Raw genomic sequence first — 20,617 nt, 5'->3', positions numbered from 1 at the left:
AATGTTTCAATATGCAATTTTTTCATTCTTAAGCTCATACTATTTCAGTTATCATTTTGTACATGAACAACGTTTAACCACTAATCCTAATAACTAACACAATAATAATAGTTTTTTACTCAAAATAATACTAACTAATAGTAATAATTAGGGTTTTACTAAAAATAATAACTAACAATAATATAATTTAAAAACTAACAATCATACTAACTAAAATAATAATTAGGGTTTTTACTCATCCTAATAACTAACCATAATAATAATATTAGTTTTTTACTAACAATAAAACTAAGTAACAATAATTATTAATAACTAAACCCTAAAAACTAACAATAATAATACTAACTAAAATAATAATTTGGGTTTTTATTAATCTTAATAACTAACAATAATAACTAAACTAACAACAAAAAACAATGAAAAATATACAAAAAAATAATAACAAGATAATCCATTATTTTTTTAAAAAATACATTATTTTTTCTATTTTTTTCTTCTCTTTCTTTCTCCTTTCTCTCTTTTTCTTTTCTTTTTCCGGCACCACCTTTTTCTTCTTCTTCTTCTCCTTCTTCTCCTTCAGCCGAACTGAATCGGGCTTATTATAATTGAAATGGTGCCGCCTGTGGCAGTGGCACCTTTGGTGTCGCCTCTGCCACAGACACCTTTGGTGTCGCCTGTGGCAGGCCCTCCACCAGGATTTCAACTTTTTTTTAACTATTTTATTTTTTTGTACAATTTTCGTAAATAAAAAAAGTTATATTATTTTGATATTTTTTTTTATTTTTTTATATTATTTTAGTAAAAAAGATCCTTGTTCTATGTTCTATATTTTTCTTTAGGCTATTGGATCCTTTTGCTGACAGAAGGGTTACGAGATTCATTATCGGTGCCATTTTTTTATGATAAGGTTGGCTTCACTTTTGTGATTTGACTTGAATCCTATAATCCTTTTGATCTGCCATAAATTAATGTGGTAAATTAGTCTTTCTCAACATGCTTAAGGAGTTTTTTATCGAATAAATTTTATATGATAAAATTTTAAATAATTATAATTATAATATTTATCCAATTCTTGTATAATATTTTAGTACATTTTTATATATAAATTTTATTATAAATTAAAATATGTACTCTTCGAATTTCGGAAAAATAATATTATATGGAGGAGTGTAAATGTAATTAAGAGTCGGATTGCCCAAGGCTAAAAGGCTGTGTTGTGAAGTGTGAGTGAGCATTGATTGTCCAATCACAGTCAAGACATCACTCTCTTATCCCTTCTCTCTCAACCAATACCATCACTCTCTCTTAACTCACCCGACTCACCCTCTTTCCATCCTATCCTCCTCCCACCTCGCCACCTGTCCCTAACCCCCCTTGATACCCTCCACAGCACACAATTTCCATACTCCCCTTGGTCACAATATCTTTCCTCCCTCCCAATTAGCCCCTAACAAATGGCACGACCATTTTTTAGTCTTCTTCTCCATTTCTTCTAATAAACTCTCTAAGACATTTCAAAACGCTTTATTTCTTTGAATTAAAAAAAAAAACAAAGAAAAATGGAGAATTACTCTTATAATTCGTACCCGGATTCCGGCGATTCTTCGCCGCGATCTCGGGAAATCGACTTTGAAAATCCTCCGCCGTGGGAGGATCAAGCGCAACAACCGCAGAGTTATAAGGCTAAGTTTATGTGCAGTTACGGTGGCAAGATCCATCCTCGGCCTCATGATAATCAGCTATCTTACATCGGTGGAGAGACTAAGATACTGGCCGCTGATCGAAACATCAAATTCTCCGCCATGATCTCTAAGCTCTCCGCTCTCTGCGGCGGTGGCGACGGTGATTTTTCGTTCAAGTACCAGCTCCCTGGTGAGGACCTCGACGCACTTATTTCGGTAACTAACGATGATGATCTCGAACACATGATGTTAGAATACGATCGGCTATATCGAGCCTCGGCCAAGCCAGCTAGGATGCGGCTTTTCGTGTTTCCGGCGACCGGTTCCTTGAATTACGGGAGCGAAGGGGCGAAATTGGACCGTGAGCGGTTCGTGGAGGCTTTAAATTCCGGTACGTCTCAGGGAGGCGAGAAAACCGCTGCGATCCCGCAAAGCAATATGGATTTCTTGTTTGGACTTGAAAAGGGGATGGCTCCACCTCCGCCGGTTAAAATCCGTGATCCCGTGGCGGAACCGGTGATCCAACCGCCGCCACCTCCGGTACCGGAAGTCGTTGGGACGGATCATGCTTTGAGTCCAGGTGAAATTCAAAGACAGATACAAGAATTGCAGAGGCTTCAAATTCGGGATCAAGAACATCTACAAGAATTGCAGAGGCTTCAAATTCGGGATCAAGAACAGCTCGCTATGTATAGGAAGAAGAATGAAGAAGCTGCTTCTTTCCCTTATACAGGGGAATACTACGCCCAGAAGTTACCTGAAAAACCACAACCGGTGACCGTACAACAGCATGTGCCAGCGACAGCCGGAATCTGGCCGGATAAACAAATTTCATCCGGGGGTTTCCCAGCAACCGTAACGGCAGCCCCAGGACCACCACCGCCGGCGGATCACCCTGTTTACATGATCCCAGCTCCAGTTCCAGGATCGGCTCCGGCCAACCTCTATCACGCACCTCCACCAGTTCCAGCTCCAGCACCTGCATCAGCATCAGCAGCACCACAAATGGTTCGACCAGTAACCGGACAAGCCGGTCAAGGCTACTACACCAACGTACAGAGAATGCCTCATGAAGTTTACCGGGAGCAACCCGTTTACAACATGGTGGCCCAACCTCAACCTCCGCCCACTCAACACCAGCCGATATCAACGATACCACAACAGGTGGTAAGGCCGCCAAGCAGTGGTGTAACAGATGCTGGATATGGACACGTCGCAGCATTCGACAGACAGGCTTACTATACTGCACAGGGGGGTGTCGTGCCTCCTCAGTATCAAGGCGTTGGTGTGGCGGTTAGTGGTGACAAAAGAGGCAACGTCGACGGCAAAGTGGTATATAAAGTTTCACAAGGTTCAGTTTAATTTCTAAAATTATGAAAGGTTTTTCGATATATCTGTTAGTTTTAATTGGTATTATTACGTATTACTATATATATCAAGTATAAATCAAAATTTTAGCACTTAATTTTATTTTATGCGATATGAAATTATGAGTTTGTGTTGAAAAATTGTGATTTACATTCTGGGTTAACTTTAAATTCGTTGAATATCATAAATTAACTGAATCTGAGTCTTGGGTTTTCTTTCGTTCTTCCATTCTTTTTCTTGAGTTAATTGATTAAGGAATATATACATATATATATATTTGTCTTTGTCTCTCCTTTGATTCCAGGGACCATTAATGAAGCCTATGTGAACAAATCAAAAGATTCTGGAATTGATTTGAATTATTTAACGATCTCCATTTTCTTTTAGTAGCATATAAGGTAAGCTAACAGGAAAGATATTGGAGTTGAAATTTGCAGCTTAGAATCTAAGCATTTTCAAGTTGATTACTTTTATTTGTTTTGACCCCTAGTGAAATTCTCACTTTTACTTGCTTAGTCCCTTTCTCATGTGCACGTTTAAATTCAATTGGACAATAGTGGAAGGATCAAAATGAAAATTTCGCCAAAACAAACATTGAATGTGAGTATATTTAAAGATTAGGATCATATCATGATCGGATTTTAGTAGTGAATTGGAATACTTTAAAATAATAGAGACAAAAAATTAGGTGAAGGTAGAAGGAAAATGGAGAATGGAGAATGGGATTTTGATTTTGTTTGAAAGTATTTATTATTATATTTTGCTTTTATTGTGAACTAAGGTCTCATCTTTCATGTGTTTTAGATAAGAATGGGGCCCTACTACCTGAGATTTTTTTAATCAAGTTGGGATTAGAAAATAAGAGAAAATAAAGGGGAATTAAAGCCTTTTTAGGCATGCAATCTTCAAAATTATTGCAGATTAATTATTTTGTTGATAATTCAACTATTTATTCAACACCCGTCCTTTGCCTAACCATATATCTTTACAAATCAATTCTTCCATCTATAACTGTTTAGGTTAGGCTATCCATTTAGGTTCGAAGGTTCATCTAAAATTTGAGAGGGTTTAGGCAAAAATATTATACTCGAAAAATGGGCTTGAACAATAAAAAAAAAGATTCATTTGAAATATGGGTCAAGTTCGGGCTTGAACATTCAATGTCTGAGCTTGGCTCAGTCCAGCCCGTTTTAAGTTTATAATACTTTATATTATGTAATTTAGAACACATTAAAAAAATAAACATATACTAAATATATAATACTACTCTAATATAAATATTAAAATAAAATTAAGATGATTATAAAAAAAATAATAAAAAATGTATAAATTTATTAAATATTAAAATAATATAATATAAAAATATTTTAAAAAATAATATAGGGGAATTTAAAATGGGATTGAGTTAAATTTTTTTAAAATATGAGTGAATTTGGACAAAATTTTAAGTTCAGGTTTTGGGCTGGGTTGAACTTAGAAAATATTAAGTATGTTAATGTCATGCTTAGGCGTGACCTGATCTATAAACACATCTACTCCCATCTATTTAATTAAATCAATGTATAATTAAAATTTAATTTTTTTTATTTTGACTCTAATTCATTTTTTTATCATTTAGATTACAGTTTTTGAAATTTATTTTAATTACGTGTTGACATATAAAAAATATATGTATTAAAAATATATAACAATGGCGAATTTAAATGGAGGCAGGTAGAACATTCAATTTAGTTACTTTTTTAATAATAAAATTTTAAGTTAAATATATTAAACTGTACTTTGGTACCCTTACTAAATAATAAAATTATATATTGACCTCTCAAAAATTTATAATTTAATTTCGCCCTCCATAAAAATTTCTCGATTCGCTCCTAATTAATAATAAAATACATATAGATTGTTACACGAGTTGTCATGTCAACGCCATTAAAATTATAACATTCAAAACAAATTTAATTAAAATACGAAGGTGGAGAACTAAAATGATGCAAAAGTTAAAACCAAAATGACAAAATAAATAAACATTTCAAGCCGATAAAATCTCCGAGCAAATGATTTTACTTAAACTAAAATTGATTTAATATATTAAAAATTTTTAATAAAAAGGTTGTTAAATATAAATAATAATATATTTTAATAAAAGGATAATCGTTTACCGTTAATAATATCTAATAAAGAAAGCTTCTTTAAAAAAGATATTTTTCTTTGCATTTCATAAATAGTGTATGAACACTAAGAAAATCCACATATAGGTGCGCTGCTCATTTTCCCAGTAACCAAACAAACAAACAAACAATCGTCATGCAATGATTGACCCCACCATCACTCAAAAGTTTCTTCTTCTTTTTTTCTTTCAATGGAAGCTTAAGAGGGAAAAAACATAAATACAAAGAATGTCACTTTCTTTGACAAAATTCAAAATTCCCATTATTATTTATATAATACAAAAACTATATAATATCACCAAATCTGTGCTAACATGGGACTTGTCCCTGTTTGCTTACATTATCTTGTAGTTGCCGTGGCACAATTTTGTTTGGTGTTTTGTGTTGGGTATGGACTTGTAACATGCCACAGAGTATATATATTATATAATAAGAAAACAAAATATGAATGAATAACTATTAAAATTTTGTACTATACCAATAAATTTATGTAAATGTAAAACATCTATCTTTATAGATATTGATTATATTTATGATTGCTCTGTTTCTTTTTTTTGATGATTTTTTAATTGACGAATATATTTTATATGTTGGTGGATTCACATGAATAATCAACTGTTTTACCTTACTTCTAATCTTTTTAACGATGTGATCTGTCACTTTGTTATTGTTCCTTAAAATATGTCGAAATTTTACGTCCCGATTTTTAAAAGACCAGTCGTGTATTAATTTGATTTCACTGCAATTACAGTCATGAGTATAATTTTAAAGTAAGCATTTTCACAAAACTGTTTGCTTCATTGCGAGCATTCACTTTAAAAAGAAAAAGAAGTGGGTCAACTTGAAAATTCATTGAACCACACTGGTTTTTCGATATCTAGGTGAGATCTTATGTAGCTTTTCTCTTGTCTATTTTCTAACGTCAAAAATGAAGGTTGTCTAAAATAGAAAATAGAAAAAAAAACAAACCGGTTGAATAGATTTAATCATTGATTGAGCTGGTATGATTGATTAGTTCAAATTCACATGTTAACCGGCCTAATTTCTTATTTCAAATTAGTACCCTGGTAAATTCTCGGTCCAGTTCTGAAAACAATGATAAAAATCCAATTAAATTCTATTTGATCATAAAAAGTTAATAGCTCAAATTCGAAAAATGATTCAAACTAGAAAATAATTAAACTTAAAATGTCTTGAATTTGTACGGGCAAATTTGAGGAGACAGGTAAGAGCTTTGTCCCATTAAATAGAAAATTATTATTTATGATACCGTTGTACTTTGACCTCCAAAAAATATATTTAAAATCTTCAAAAATAATTAAATAATAAATTAATATATTATAAAAAAATTTAATCTTTCAAAAATTTATTATTAAATCCTTCGTCTAAAAAAAATTGAGAAAAGATGTAACATAAAATCAACCCAACTAAGTATCAAACCTAAAGTGAATGGTATATTTGTCCATTGTTATGTTACACATTTAAGGATGATTAAGGCCAATTAATCAGCTTCGGTTAATGCTGACACGAGGCCCAACATGTGATTCAATTTTGTTTCTATTTTCTTCAATTTTCTTAGGACCCAAACACAACCACATGTTAATTTCAAATGGTTTATGATCCAGCCAAGGGACCCCTCAGAATACCAACAAATAATTGAAACCCTCTTCCAGGAAAGTTTTGTTCTCAAGAAGGGACTAGGGAGGCCGGAATCACTAGGCTTTGTTAATTGGGAGTCAGTGGACCTCTTAATAGGTCTAGTATTGTGCCTCAGATGATTGTGTTCGGTTTTATTAGGCTTGATCATAGATTGGGCCATTTACTTGAAAAGTGGGAGAGTTTGAAAAAAAAATATAAGCTCAAAAAATAGATTTGAACAAAAAATAAAACTCTTTTTTAAACGAATCAGACATTGGGTATGATTTTTTAACCCAGGCCTGACCTGACCCAGCCCAAAGTTGCCTACTTTTGTTCAGTGTTGTTTACTTCTATTTTGTTGTTGTTTACTATCATTTTGCTATTATATTGTTACTATTTTGTTGTTATTGTTTGGATATTGTATAACTCTTGTTTTATTATTATTTTTGCTACTATTTTAGAGGCATTTGTTTGTTAAGTTGTAACTATTTTAGTGTTATTTAAGTTCAAAATTTTTTAAATTTGTTTTCAATTTGCTGTGAAATATTTATTTTAATGTTTGTAGTGTATTTGATGTATTATATTTTAAAAATTTTTCTTATATAAAAAATTAATATGGGCAAATTGGGTCGGGGGGTTTAACATCTTTTATCTATGACGAGCTTTGGACAAAATTTTAGATTCATTTTTCAAGCTGGGTCTGAACCCAAAAAACAGATCTAAAACCTTTTATTGACCCGACCTGAACCTGACCCAATCTAGATTCTACTAAAAGCTCGAGCAGGTTTATAAAGTGGAAGCCCCTCCACCTTAACAACCTAAATGTGTTGTTTCATTACTATTTCCATTGCAATTATTAACAACCTTAGTTAAAAGAAAGAGAGGTGGAGAAGAAATGGAGAAAAAAAGAATAGAAGTAAAATAAAGAAGTAAAGAAAAGTTAAACAAAAATAAAAAAGAAATTGCTCAAAAAGAAATAGTATATGGAGGTGTAATTTGACTTAAAATTTTCATTTGAAATAATGTTTTAACATGTCACATCATCTTATTGTTACGTTGTTAATGACAATTAACAGCTTGATAACAAAAAAATGCTACAAATTTATAATATTAGTGACTATATTGTAATAAATTAAACTTCAGTTCCCCAAATGTAATTTACATAATGTAGTTTACTCTTTTTATTTTCATTGATATCAATACTTAAATTGGAATTTAGGAATGATAATGTTTAATTGATGTTTATGTTATTATTGTTATTTATTTGTATTTATAATTTATTTAGATATATATTTTTATTTTTGACGATTGAATCAGTTGAACAAAAAATTGGCAGTTTAACTCATTCAATTTCTGATTCGATTCTAAAAACATTGTTAAAATAGTTGTCTCGATACTATTGCTATTACAACAATTTAAAAATGGTGGGTTTGAGCATAATAAAAATGTGTGCTTTGTACAATTAAACCTTAAACAAGAATGATACAACAGAATAGGCTAAAGAAAAGACTCACCACTTAGCCTAAATAAACAGCAAGTGATGATGAAAATTTCTGTTTTTCGCCTGGTTCGATGATGCTATTCGAAACTCTCTATGTTCCTCCGATGCTACATTCCGTATACATGATCGCCAAACCAGTTGAACATCGATTAAGCTTTAATCCGATGACAAATACGATGATATCATCGACTTTCTTCAAACTCATCAAATCTTGAGGTAACCGCCGCTGCCACTTTCTTGAATTCCTACACTTCTCCTGAGGAACGATCTCCGGTTATACGACCAGTTTCTCAGCAAAGACCGTCTCTGACGCCAGGCGGACAATCGGGAATAAAGAGCCGGAAAAATAAAGCATAGCAGCACTAGAATCAGCATCGCTAAACATAGTACCATGACGTTTCGGAAACCGTCTTTCAATGCAGGGTCCTTTTGCACGGTCCATGGAACACCACCAACATTCATTCCAAACACTGAAATATTCAAGACAAAAGGCAAATAATTCAAAGAAGGCAACCTAAGATCTATCGAAAAATCCAATTCGAGCTCGTAAGGGAGAACACTAGAGACTAGAATCAAAATATTATTACCTCCAGTGATGGTGGATAAAGGAAGGAATATTATAGAAAGGAACGAGAGATAATAGAGTTTTCGGTTGATTTGCTCTGATTGCCAGCTATCTAAACCGGCTTGAATCGCGGTAACACGGTTCGCTAGAAACCCGACATTCTCTTTCAGCCTCCTCAACCGTCCGATCAACTCTTCGAGGGAGTTAATGTCTTCACTTGCAAACCAATGTTTCGAACTACATTTTTCCTTCACTCGAGGAAATACTTGCTCACCATGCGCAATTACCTGCATTTTTCAGAGAATACATACAAAGTAAAGACGGTTTAGCCATGACTTCAAGCACAAGTTATCATCGGATTTTCGGTAATCATCGGAATGTAATGGCTATGGTGAAACTAAAGCAATTTCAGCCTATTAACATGTAGTTTGACAAGTACAGAGTTAAACAATCATACGTAAGGGACCTCATTGAGCCTATTTAACTATGGCTCTGCATTCGGTAATGGACGTTTCGAATGGAGATTACCTGCAGGAGACGTTGCAAATTGAGATGCATTTTTGGGAATCGTCGATCATCGAGCATCTCTTTCTTTAAAGCAAATCCCCCTGTGATTAAGCAGAGCAATAAGTACTTCGATTCGCAGTTCAAATCGAGCCGATGTTACGCACATATGAACATTGAATATGAGAGTCATGCTACTATGCTAGTGTTTATTGCAGATATGTGGAATGATTAAAGAGTTGAACGGAATTTACCTTGATCCAATTCGAGTTCGACCGAGTCCAACTCCATCTCGAGTTGAGTAACAACATCCTGAAGATGATCAACATGAGTGTCGATAACGTGAACCACAAGGTTCGAGACGGATTTCGGAACCGGATTATCCGCCTCCTCGGAGTGATTCATTGTCAATAAGAACTCAAGTACATGTTCTCTAATAACAATGCTACTCCCTTGTTGCCTCTCCCCTCTAGGAGTTTCAATACTAGGGATCTCAGAGAGAAGCGATCGGCCGACCGGCGAGAAACCGAGTCTCGGGACACGTCCTAACGACACGGTAATCACCGAGTTCTCGGTAACCCTTGCAGCTAGCCTAAATGTGAAGTTACTAGAAGGAGGACCAGGTGAATTAACCCTAAAAACAAGCGCTCCATCAACATGTCCACAAAAGGGTCCATTACTAACAAGTGAAAGAATGTCTTGAAGCTTTAATGGCGGACAAAGAACATCAATGAGATGTTGTGCAGATTGAGAAAGCTTTTGTTTCCCTTTAGGAAGCTCAACATGGTACCAACAAAACTGCTTGCCATTGCCTTCAATTAGATCCCATTCTTTGTTGTAATAATTTCCATGACCATCAAATATGTAAGACTTCTGTCTCACCATTCCAGGAAAATGTGTTTTCTTGAAATTGTTTTCCAAGATTGGAACAGTACTGGAATCCATTTCCTCCATTTCCCTATTTCCAGCTGGTTGAATCTGAGCTAAATCCATAACTTTTAGCAAAAAGAAGAAAAACCCAGATCAGATGTTCGCAAAAAATGTTGAAAACAATAAAATAAATCAAGATTCGATGGGGTTTTTTCAGACATGACAATACATGTTGGGAAAAGGAAACTTTGTGAAGAAAACAAGATGGGATTATTTGATTAAAGGGAAAGGAAGACATGTGGTGTAATTTCTCAGAAGCTTCATGTTTTTAATAATTAAATCTTCCAACTACTTTTTTTAATGATTTTTTTGTAATAAAAAAGAAAGGGAAAAAAGTTCACAAGTAGTAATCACGTTTCTTGGTTCGGTGATGATAAAATATATTATTAATTTTATGTTTTGGTTTTAAAATTATTTATTGGAGATTTAGAAATAGATTTAGGTGAGCAGTTAGTTCATTTGGTTTTAGACCAGAAAAGGAAACAGAAGATTCAATTATTAGAAGCTAAAAAGATTTGGTAGACCAAAAATATTGTTGTACTGAATTGTCTGGTTTTGGTATGTTTTTGAAGTTGAAAAGAAAAGCTTCTAGAGATAAGCAATTGTTAGGTAAAATTACGATAAAAGATCATTATATTAGGGGTTAGATTACATTTTATATATTCTTTTAAAAAATAAATAAAGTAGTCTCTTTACATTAGATTAAGGGGCAAATTGATCATTCTATTAAAAATTTCATTCATTTCTATTGTTAAGAATTGGTCCATGTACGTTAGCATGAGGTACATATGACATGCCATGTGTAACTGTTTGGTTATTATGTTAGTCACACTAGTTTTTAATTAAAAGGTCTAATTTGTTCTTTAATTTAATGTGCAGAGATTAATTTGCTCATTTTCAAATAAAGGGATAAAATGCAATCTAACCCCTAATACAAGAGCTCCATGGTACTTTTATAGCCATAGCTAATGTTTTAGAATATATCAATCTGGTCTCAACTTTCAACATGCATTTTGAGTCTTGAACTTTAAATAGTTTAATTCTTAATAATTTAATGTAATTTAATGTAATTTGAGATTTAACTTTTTATTTATATTATTATTTAAGTTTTTGATTGAGTTGGTGTCCCGAATTAATCGGGCATCAATTCAATCAAAAAAAAAATAAGAAAATGTCTTTTGTTAACTTTGATTTTTTAAATGTTTTGATACAACAAAGATAAATTATAAATTCCCCTTAGCCAAATTTGCAAATAATTGATATAAAGCTTTTAATATTATTTTCAAAGCGCTTAAAAATTTAAAATTACAAAATGCTTTTGAAAAACCTTGATTCAAAACAAGTTTTACAACTTTATGGGATCTTTACATATACAAGTGCAGTAGAACCAAGTCAGTGAGCACACCAAGAATCCTTCCAGAGTTTTACCGATACTTGGAAGCCCTTCTAAGAATACAACCTCAACTGTATTGATACTTGGATTGAGTTCTATTAGTAGAAGTAAGTCAGAGAACATACCAAGTCAAGTATCAGACTTCTATCGATATTTAAGAGTACTTCTACCGATACAATTAAATCAGCGAACAATTTTTGATCTCCCTGCTCCTTCTACCAATATAACTATAGATATAAATTTAAATCCTTGAAACCCTCATACTTCTATCAATACAATACAAGTGGACTTCTACCGATACACCAAACTCCAACTATCATAATTTCGAGACTTCTACAGGAACAAGTTTATTTGTACCGATACAAGTTCCTAACTGGAAAAATTCTTAAACAAAAAGGGGAGCAAGAAGTGCCTAGCTGGAGCACTGATGTTCGACTTTGCTATATCGATGCTGCCTATTTTGAAGTTCTTTTATATTTGCTTTTTAGTTTTAAATTGAAGTTTTTGGAGACTTTAAACTTCTATTATATTTACTTTGGGTGTTGCTTTGTGAGCCCTTCTTTTCTATCTACTTATTATAATATAATTTTAAATATTTTGATTATTAATGCGATTTTCAATTCTTATACATTAACTATTGATTAAAGAGGAGTTAATTAAGCGGAGCATTTGTTTCTGTTGTTAAGTATGTTCTCCTATTATGGTTTTGTTCAAAAATTCGTTAAAGGGAGAGATTATTGAGGTAATTTTTGAGTAACACTTGAACTAGGGATTACTGGTTGTGGCATTGCCTGTTCAGAAAACTTGCAATGTTTAAGTTGACAAATTTTGGTAATAAAATTCCTGGGGTTGTGATTCTAGTTAATACTTTGGACAACAACCAACCCATCTTTGATATCCAAACTTCACATAGCAATATATCTTGAAGATTGTTTTGGATTTGGATCTAAGCAATCAGCTTCGCAAGTTTGATAGATCAGACTGAATGGGGTGAAACTTGGAAGTATATTTAGAGATTCAAGACTTATCTTGAGTTGACTGAAGATATTCTTTTTGGTTACTATCATGCTAGTTTCAAGGGAAGGTTGATTGTAATCGATGTAGTATGTTAGCAAGTCCTGATTCCTTATATATTGTAGCGCCTCGTATATATTTTGTACTGAACTGAGAACACTTCTTATTGTTCATTGAGGAACGTCTCTTTTGAATGCATTGAGTGAATGATCAAGTGTGTGACTTGATTAGTGTCCTAAGTTTTCATGAGGAAAACTTAGAGAATAATTGTCTAGATCTTAGGTACAAAAGTGAGGAGTCTGATCTGGTGAGTGTTAGAGGTTGTAATAACTTGTTGTACGTGTTGCTAAGATAATACATTATCTCTCTGGATAAGGCACTGTAAATATAGGGAAATCAAATTTTATAAACATATCGAGTATTCATTAATTTTATACCGGTCTATGCATACTAATCACTACCAACTTGTACGTATTGACCAATATTGACTTATACCTATGGATGAGTACAATTTTTGATATTTTATTTCAATGTTTTACTTTTAATCTCTAGTTGTAAAAATAAAATATAACTATTCTATTAAGTTATACTTTGCGGGAGGCATATCAAATAACCGTGAAGCTCCATATATATTAGACGAAAATACTCACAAGTTTTACCAAATTCTTAACTGAGATATATTAGACACAAATTTCACAAGTTTGCTGGGGCTGGTGACTCCTAAAAAATAGAAGATTTTCTAAAATTTTAAAAATTTTAAATTAGTAAAAATAAAGTTATACTTTAATTTTTTTAAAAATGATAAGAATTTAATTTAATCATTTAAAAACTATAAGAAAAAGTTTAGGAATGTTTCACTTTCCATGCATCACTACGGTCGTCATTAACCCCAAGAGGACGTTAGGACTTTGTCAGCCTCGACGACTACAGTAAGTCTTCGTCTTCGCGATCTAAGAACATATTTTATATTAAAAATTATATTTATTCGATATTTAACTTAGGTTCTGAAGAGTGGTGATCAGTTAATTGATTCATAACCAAACTTCATTCTGTTTTCTTTTATAGTACATTTTCATATATTTAGTACATAGAATGGAGTCGACCAGGTTTTCACTGACCTTTTGTTTCATAGGCTTAGCTTTGTTCCCTCTTATGTATGTGCAATCTGCACCAACGGCATATAGATCAGCTAACGCTCCAGTTATGTATGTGCTACCGAATGACTCTTCTGTCCCCCCTGATGGCCCTCCAGTTATGTATGTGCTACCGAATGACTCTTCTGTCCCCCCTGATGGCCCTAATACGGTGGTTTCTCGTGCTCCTCTTCCTGTCGGTGCTGATGGCCCTACTACGGTGGTTTATCGTGCTCCTCCTCATGTCGGTGCTGATGGCCCTACTACGTTGGTTTATCGCGCTCTTCCTCATGTCGGTGCTGATGGCCCGCATACCTTCGTTGCTCCTCCCCCTCCAGCGGCTCGACTAAGCCCCAGTCTTGTGGTCGGGTTGATTGTTGGAGCTGGTGCTTTGATTTTTGGCTTAGGTTTCATTTGGTTCATTTTAAGGAGGAAAACACACAAGGCGAGCAAATTAGATTATGATATGTTTGATGAGCTCTTCGGTGGTGAATTCCAAAATGGGATGGGACCAAGGAAGTTTTCCTTTGTGGAAATAGCTAAAATGACCAGTAATTTCAAGGGTGAAAAGCTTGGAGAAGGAGGGTTCGGTGCAGTTTATAGAGGATACTTAAGGGACTTGGATACTCATGTGGCTGTTAAGCGGATTTCAAAGGCCTCTAAGCAAGGAATTAAGGAATATGCATCTGAAGTGAAGATCATTAGCCGATTGAGGCACAAGAATCTGGTCAAGCTTATTGGCTGGTGTCACGAAAAGGGGCAACTTATACTCGTTTATGAGTTCATGGTTAATGGCAGCCTAGATTCCCATCTTTTCAAAGGTAAAACCTTATTGACCTGGGATGTGAGGTTTCAAATTGTGCAGGGCCTGGCATCAGCTCTTTTCTATCTACATGAAGAAGGTGACCATTGCGTGCTACACAGGGATATCAAAGCCAGCAACGTTATGTTGGATTCTAGTTTCAATGCTAAAATAGGGGATTTCGGGCTGGCTCGACTAGTCGATCATGTGAAAGGGTCACAAACAACCCATTTAGCCGGGACCATGGGCTATATTGCACCTGAATGTGTTTCATCAGGAAAGGCTAGTAAAGAATCTGATGTCTATAGTTTTGGAGTTGTTGCATTGGAGATTGCATGTGGTAGAAGGTCAATAGAGCCTAGATATGAAGAATCTCAGGCTTCGCTGGTAGCTTGGGTGTGGGAGTTGTACGGAAACCAACAGATACTTGGTGCAGTTGACCTGAAATTAGGCATGGACTTCGATGCTATACAAATGGAATGCTTGTTGATGGTTGGGCTGTGGTGCGTCCATCCGGACCAAAATTTGAGACCGTCGATAAGACAGGTAATTCAGGTTCTTAATTTTGAGGCACCATTGCCAAAACTTCCAAGTAGGAGGCCTACTCCCACATATGATGTGCAAACTACTTCTGGAATTCAAGTAAGTGAGCCATGTTTTTCTACGGTGTCTATTACAATCCCGCGTTAGATCAATACTAGTAGAAAAATTGGAAAAAATTGTATTGACTTTGATTCATATGTTAAAAGTCATGAAGCTCATCCCATAACCTATGTCGTGGGATTCAAGTCACAGAGATCACCTTTTTGTGGTGTGAGCGATTTACCCCTTTAAGGGTGTGCTAATTGTACCAAATTTTTTTTAAAAAAGTGCTAAAATATTGAGTTACTCAAAAAATTTGAACAATAACCTAGTTTATATGAATAGTATACCCAAGACACTTAGCCCACCCCTTTTGCATTAATCCTTCTCCTACAACGTCTAAGAATTTTTGCATTAATCCTTGCCTTCATTTCATCCAACGAGACATTTCTATTAAATCTCATTACTATTTGTTGCCGACATTCAAATACACACCCAATATTTTTTGTCAAGATGACTCCATCGAAATAAACGCATACAAAAAACTTATCATCCTTCTTCAATATTCAATCTGTCAAAAAATAAACAAAATCTCAAAAAAAATCTCGAACGGTAAATAAATTACTTAAATAAAAAAATTAATTTTTCAATATGCAATTTTTCATCCTTAAGCTCATACTTTTTCAGTTATCATTTTGTACATGAACAATGTTTAACCACTAATCCTAATAACTAACACAATAACAATAATAATTGTTTTATACTGAAATAATACTAACTAACAATAATAATTAGGGTTTTACTAAAATAATAACTAACCATAATAATAATATTAGTTTTTTAACAATAATACTAAGTAACATCTAAACCCTAAAAACTACTAATAATAATACTAACTAAAACTATCAATTTGAGTTTTTATTAATCTTAATAACTAAACTAACTACAAAAAATAATAAAAATTATACAAAAAAAAACATAACAACAAGATAATCAATTATTTTTAAAAAAATATTTTTTTTCTCTTCTCTTTCTCTCTCTTTTTCCGGCAGCACCTCCTCATTCTCTTCTTCTTCTTCTTATTTTTTTGCTTCAGCTGGACGGATCCCGGTTTATAACACAAGTGGTGCCGTCTATGGGAAAGGCACATTTGGTGCCGCCTATGGCACCTCCTCCTTCAGTGTCCTGTCACGTCAGTCGCAGTCTTTTTTTTTTTTTTCTGTTTTATTATTTTTTTTGTATTATTTTGATAAATAATAAAAAAATGTATAATATTTTGGTAATTTTTTTTATAATATTTTAGTAAAAATCCCTATATTTGCTTTTTAGTTTTAAATTGAAGTTTTTGGGTTGTAATTTTGGAGACTTTAAACTTCTATTATATTTACTTTGGTTGTTGTTTTGTGAGCCCTTTTTTTCTATCTACTTATTATAATATAATTTTAAATATTTTGATTATTAATGCGATTTAAATTCTTATACATTAACTATTGATTTATTTGATTATGTTACTAGTTGAATATGATAGATTAAAGAGGAGTTAATTAAGCGGAGCATTTGTTTTTGTTGTTAAGTATGTTCTCTTATTATGGTTTTGTTCAAAAATTTGTCAAAGGGAGAGATTATTGAAGCAATTTTTGAGTAACACCTGAATTAAGGATAACTGTGGAGAGATTATTGAAGCAATTTTTGAGTAACACCTGCATTAAGGATAACTAGTTGTGGCATTGCCTGCTCAGAAAACTTACAATGTTTAAGTTGACAAATTTTGGTAACAAAATTCCTTGGATTGTGATTCTAGTTAATACTTTGGACAATAACGAACCTATCTTTGATATCCAAACTTCATATAGCAACATATCTTGAAGATTGTTTTGGATTTGGACCAAAGCAATCAGCTTCACAGGTTTGGTGGATCGGACTGAATGGGGTGAAACTTGGAAGTATATTTAGAGATTCAAGACTTATCTTGAGTTGATTGAAGATATTCTTTTTGGTTACTATCATGCTAGTTTCAAGGGAATGTTGATTGTAATTGATTTAGTATGTTAGCAAGTCCTAATTCCTTATATATTGTAGAGCCTTGTATATATTTTGTACTGAACTGAGAACACTTCTTATTGTTCATTGAGGAATGTCTCTTTTGAATGCATTGAGTGAATGATCAAGTGTGTGGCTTGGTTAGTATCCTAAGTTTTCATGAGGAAAACTTAGAGAATAATTGTCTAGATCTTAGGTACAAAAGTGAGGAGTCTGATCTGGTGAGTGTTAGAGGTTGTAATAACTTGTTGTACGTGTTGCTAAGATAATAGATTATCTCTCTGGATAAGGCATTGCAAATATAGAGAAATCAAATTTCATAAACATATCGAGTATTCATTAATTTTCTGCAATATCAAATTTGGAGCTAACAACTAGCATCAGAGGTACCGGTCGGTACATACTAATCACTACCAACTTGTACGTATTGACCAATATCGACTTATATCGATTCATATATGAGTACAATTTTTAATATTTTATTTCAATGTTTTACTTTTAATCTCTAGTTGTAAAAATAAAATATAACTATTCTATTAAGTTATACTTTGCGGGAGGCATATCAAATAACCGTGAAGCTCCATATATATTAGACGAAAATACACACAAGTTTTACCAAATTCTTAACTAATTAAATTGAAATATATTAGACGAAAAATTCCCAAGTTATACTTTTCTGGGGCTGCTCACTTCTCAAAAAAGGAAAATTTCCTGTTCAGACTTTCTAAAATTTTAAAAAATTTAAATTAATAAAAATAAAACTATACTTTAATTTTTTTAAAAATATAAAAATTTAATTTAATCTTTTAAAAACCATAAAGATATAAATTATTAAAATAATAAAATTATAATTTTAATATATTAAAAATTACAATTTAATTTCCTCACCATACAAAATTTTTTTGGCTTCCAAGCACCCCATTATGAACTTATAATTTATTCGTTAGCGAAGAAAAAGTTTTGGACTGTTTCACTTTCCATACATCACTGCTTCCGTCAATAACCCCCAGAGAACGTTAGGACTTTGTCAGCCTCGACGACTACAGTAAGTCTAAGTCTTCGCGATTTAAGAACATATTTTATATCAAAAATTATATTTATTCGATATTTAACTTAGGTTCTGAAGAGTGGTGATCTGTTAATTGATTCATAAACAAACTTCATTCTGTTTTCTTTTATAATCCATTTTCATATATTTAGTACATAGAATGGAGTCGACCAGGTTTTCACTGACCTTTTGTTTCATAGGCTTAGCTTTGTTCCCTCTTATGTATGTGCAATCTGCACCAATCGCATATAAATCAGTTAACGCTTCAGTTACTGTTACTCCGAATGCCTCTTCTGTCACCGCTGATGGCCCTAATACGGTGGGTTCTCGTGTTCCTCCTCCTGTCGGTGCTGATGGCCCGAATACCTTCGTTGTTTCTCCCTCTCCAGCGGCTCGACAAAGCACCAGTCTTGTGGTCTGGTTGATTGTTGGAGCTGGAGCTTTGATTTTTGGCTTAGGTTTCATTTGGTTCATTTTAAGGAGGAAAACACACAAGGCAAACAAATTAGATTATGATATGTTTGATGAGCTCTTCGGTGGTGAATTCCAAAATGGGATGGGACCAAGGAAGTTTTCCTTTGTGGAAATAGCTAAAATGACCAGTAATTTCAAGGGTGAAAAGCTTGGAGAAGGAGGGTTTGGTGCAGTTTATAGAGGATACTTAAGGGACTTGGATACTCATGTGGCTGTTAAGCGGATTTCAAAGGCCTCTAAGCAAGGAATCAAGGAATATGCATCTGAAGTGAAGATCATTAGCCGATTGAGGCACAAGAATCTGGTCAAGCTTATTGGCTGGTGTCACGAAAAGGGGCAACTTATACTCGTTTATGAGTTCATGGTTAATGGCAGCCTAGATTCCCATCTTTTCAAAGGTAAAACCTTATTGACCTGGGATGTGAGGTTTCAAATTGTGCAGGGCTTGGCATCAGCTCTTTTCTATCTACATGAAGAAGGTGACCATTGCGTGCTACACAGGGATATCAAAGCCAGCAACGTTATGTTGGGTTCTAGTTTCAATGCTAAAATAGGGGATTTCGGGCTGGCTCGACTAGTCGATCATGTGAAAGGGTCACAAACAACCCATTTAGCCGGGACCATGGGCTATATTGCACCTGAATGTGTTTCATCAGGAAAGGCTAGTAAAGAATCTGATGTCTATAGCTTTGGAGTTGTTGCATTGGAGATTGCATGTGGTAGAAGGTCAATAGAGCCTAGATATGAAGAGTCTCAGGCTTCGCTGGTAGCTTGGGTGTGGGAGTTGTACGGAAACCAACAGATACTTGGTGCAGTTGACCTGAAATTAGGCATGGACTTCGATGCTATACAAATGGAATGCTTGTTGATGGTTGGGCTGTGGTGCGTCAATCCGGACCAAAATTTGAGACCGTCGATAAGGCAGGTAATTCAGGTTCTTAATTTTGAGGCACCATTGCCAAAACTTCCAAGTAGGAGGCCTACTCCCACATATGATGTGCAAACTACTTCTGGAATTCAAGTAAGTGAGCCATGTTTTTCTACGGTGTCTATTACAATCCCGCGTTAGATCAATACTAGTAGAAAAATTGGAAAAAATTGTATTGAGTTTGATTCATATGTTAAAAGTCTTGAAGCTCATCCCATAACCTATGACGTAGATTCAAGTCACACAAATCACCTTTTTTTGGTGTGAGCGATTTACCCCTTTAAGGGTGTGCTAGTTGTACCAATTTTTTTTTTTAAAAAGTGCTAAAATATTGAGTTACTCAAAAAATTTGAACAATAACCTAGTTTATATGAATAGTATACCCAAGACACTTAGCCCACCCCTTTTTCAACAAAAATGGAAATACAATGAAATTCAATATATTTTTAGGGTGAGTTTAACTTGTACTTGTTTAGATGTTGAATCTTGAGTAATTTGAAAAAAAAAACCCTCAAATTATTGTGTTATACAAGAACAATTTCACTGCCAACATATGCCCCTCTCGTTTTCTCTCTCTTCATCAAATTCAACACTTTTCACGCATCTTCCTAGAAACACATAACACCCATAAGGCCTAATCTCTCGTGTTACAAATGGCTCTTCAACTTTGAGGTAACAAGGACGCACCATAATATAGTTATGACATCAAAATTTTTAATCATTAACTAGCATAGTAGTTACCTCTCATAAAAACCAATTAGTTTCCTCGATAAAGCCTAATACCCCCACTTCAGAAGCATTTCGTCTGAGGGAAAGACACTTTATGCCCACCCCTTAATTAGGGTAATTA

At 33.8% G+C, this 20,617-nt stretch overlaps 4 protein-coding genes across 5 annotated transcripts; 3 read left to right on the top strand and 1 right to left on the bottom strand.

Moving 5' to 3' along the window:
- Nucleotides 1-1,342: 1,342 nt before the first annotated feature.
- Nucleotides 1,343-3,247, top strand: LOC107898768 (leucine-rich repeat extensin-like protein 2). Its single transcript, XM_016824308.2, has one exon. It carries the CDS (start codon nucleotides 1,560-1,562, stop codon nucleotides 3,042-3,044), a length of 1,485 nt encoding a protein of 494 aa, XP_016679797.1. The 5' UTR covers nucleotides 1,343-1,559; the 3' UTR covers nucleotides 3,045-3,247.
- A 4,948-nt stretch (nucleotides 3,248-8,195) lies between these two features.
- LOC107898769 (uncharacterized) lies at nucleotides 8,196-10,600 on the bottom strand. Its single transcript, XM_016824309.2, has 4 exons — nucleotides 9,678-10,600; nucleotides 9,448-9,527; nucleotides 8,942-9,206; nucleotides 8,196-8,824 (listed from the first exon to the last, which is right to left on the bottom strand). Exons 1-4 carry the CDS (start codon nucleotides 10,414-10,416, stop codon nucleotides 8,559-8,561), a joined length of 1,350 nt encoding a protein of 449 aa, XP_016679798.1. The 5' UTR covers nucleotides 10,417-10,600; the 3' UTR covers nucleotides 8,196-8,558.
- A 3,152-nt stretch (nucleotides 10,601-13,752) lies between these two features.
- Nucleotides 13,753-15,619, top strand: LOC107898054 (L-type lectin-domain containing receptor kinase IX.1). Its single transcript, XM_016823610.2, has one exon. The coding sequence runs from the start codon at nucleotides 13,853-13,855 to the stop codon at nucleotides 15,383-15,385; it is 1,533 nt and encodes a 510-aa protein (XP_016679099.1). The 5' UTR covers nucleotides 13,753-13,852; the 3' UTR covers nucleotides 15,386-15,619.
- Nucleotides 15,620-18,250: 2,631 nt separating this feature from the next.
- Nucleotides 18,251-20,009, top strand: LOC107898770 (L-type lectin-domain containing receptor kinase IX.1). 2 transcript variants are annotated; one of them, XM_016824310.2, is made up of 2 exons: nucleotides 18,251-18,362; nucleotides 18,566-20,009. In XM_016824310.2, the coding sequence occupies exon 2, from the start codon at nucleotides 18,586-18,588 to the stop codon at nucleotides 19,906-19,908; it is 1,323 nt and encodes a 440-aa protein (XP_016679799.2). In that variant the 5' UTR covers nucleotides 18,251-18,362; nucleotides 18,566-18,585; the 3' UTR covers nucleotides 19,909-20,009. The 2 variants fall into 2 exon arrangements, with proteins under 2 accessions (XP_016679799.2, XP_040946856.1); XM_041090922.1 differs by lacking the exon at nucleotides 18,251-18,362 and having other exon boundaries at nucleotides 18,397-20,009.
- The last annotated feature ends 608 nt before the right edge of the window (nucleotides 20,010-20,617 follow it).

The sequence above is a fragment of the Gossypium hirsutum genome, chromosome D04, assembly GCF_007990345.1.
Source record: "Gossypium hirsutum isolate 1008001.06 chromosome D04, Gossypium_hirsutum_v2.1, whole genome shotgun sequence".
In the NCBI taxonomy this organism is placed as follows: domain Eukaryota; kingdom Viridiplantae; phylum Streptophyta; class Magnoliopsida; order Malvales; family Malvaceae; genus Gossypium; species Gossypium hirsutum.
The sequence above is the reverse complement of the archived record's forward strand: the minus strand, read 5'-3'. Positions and strand labels throughout refer to the sequence as shown.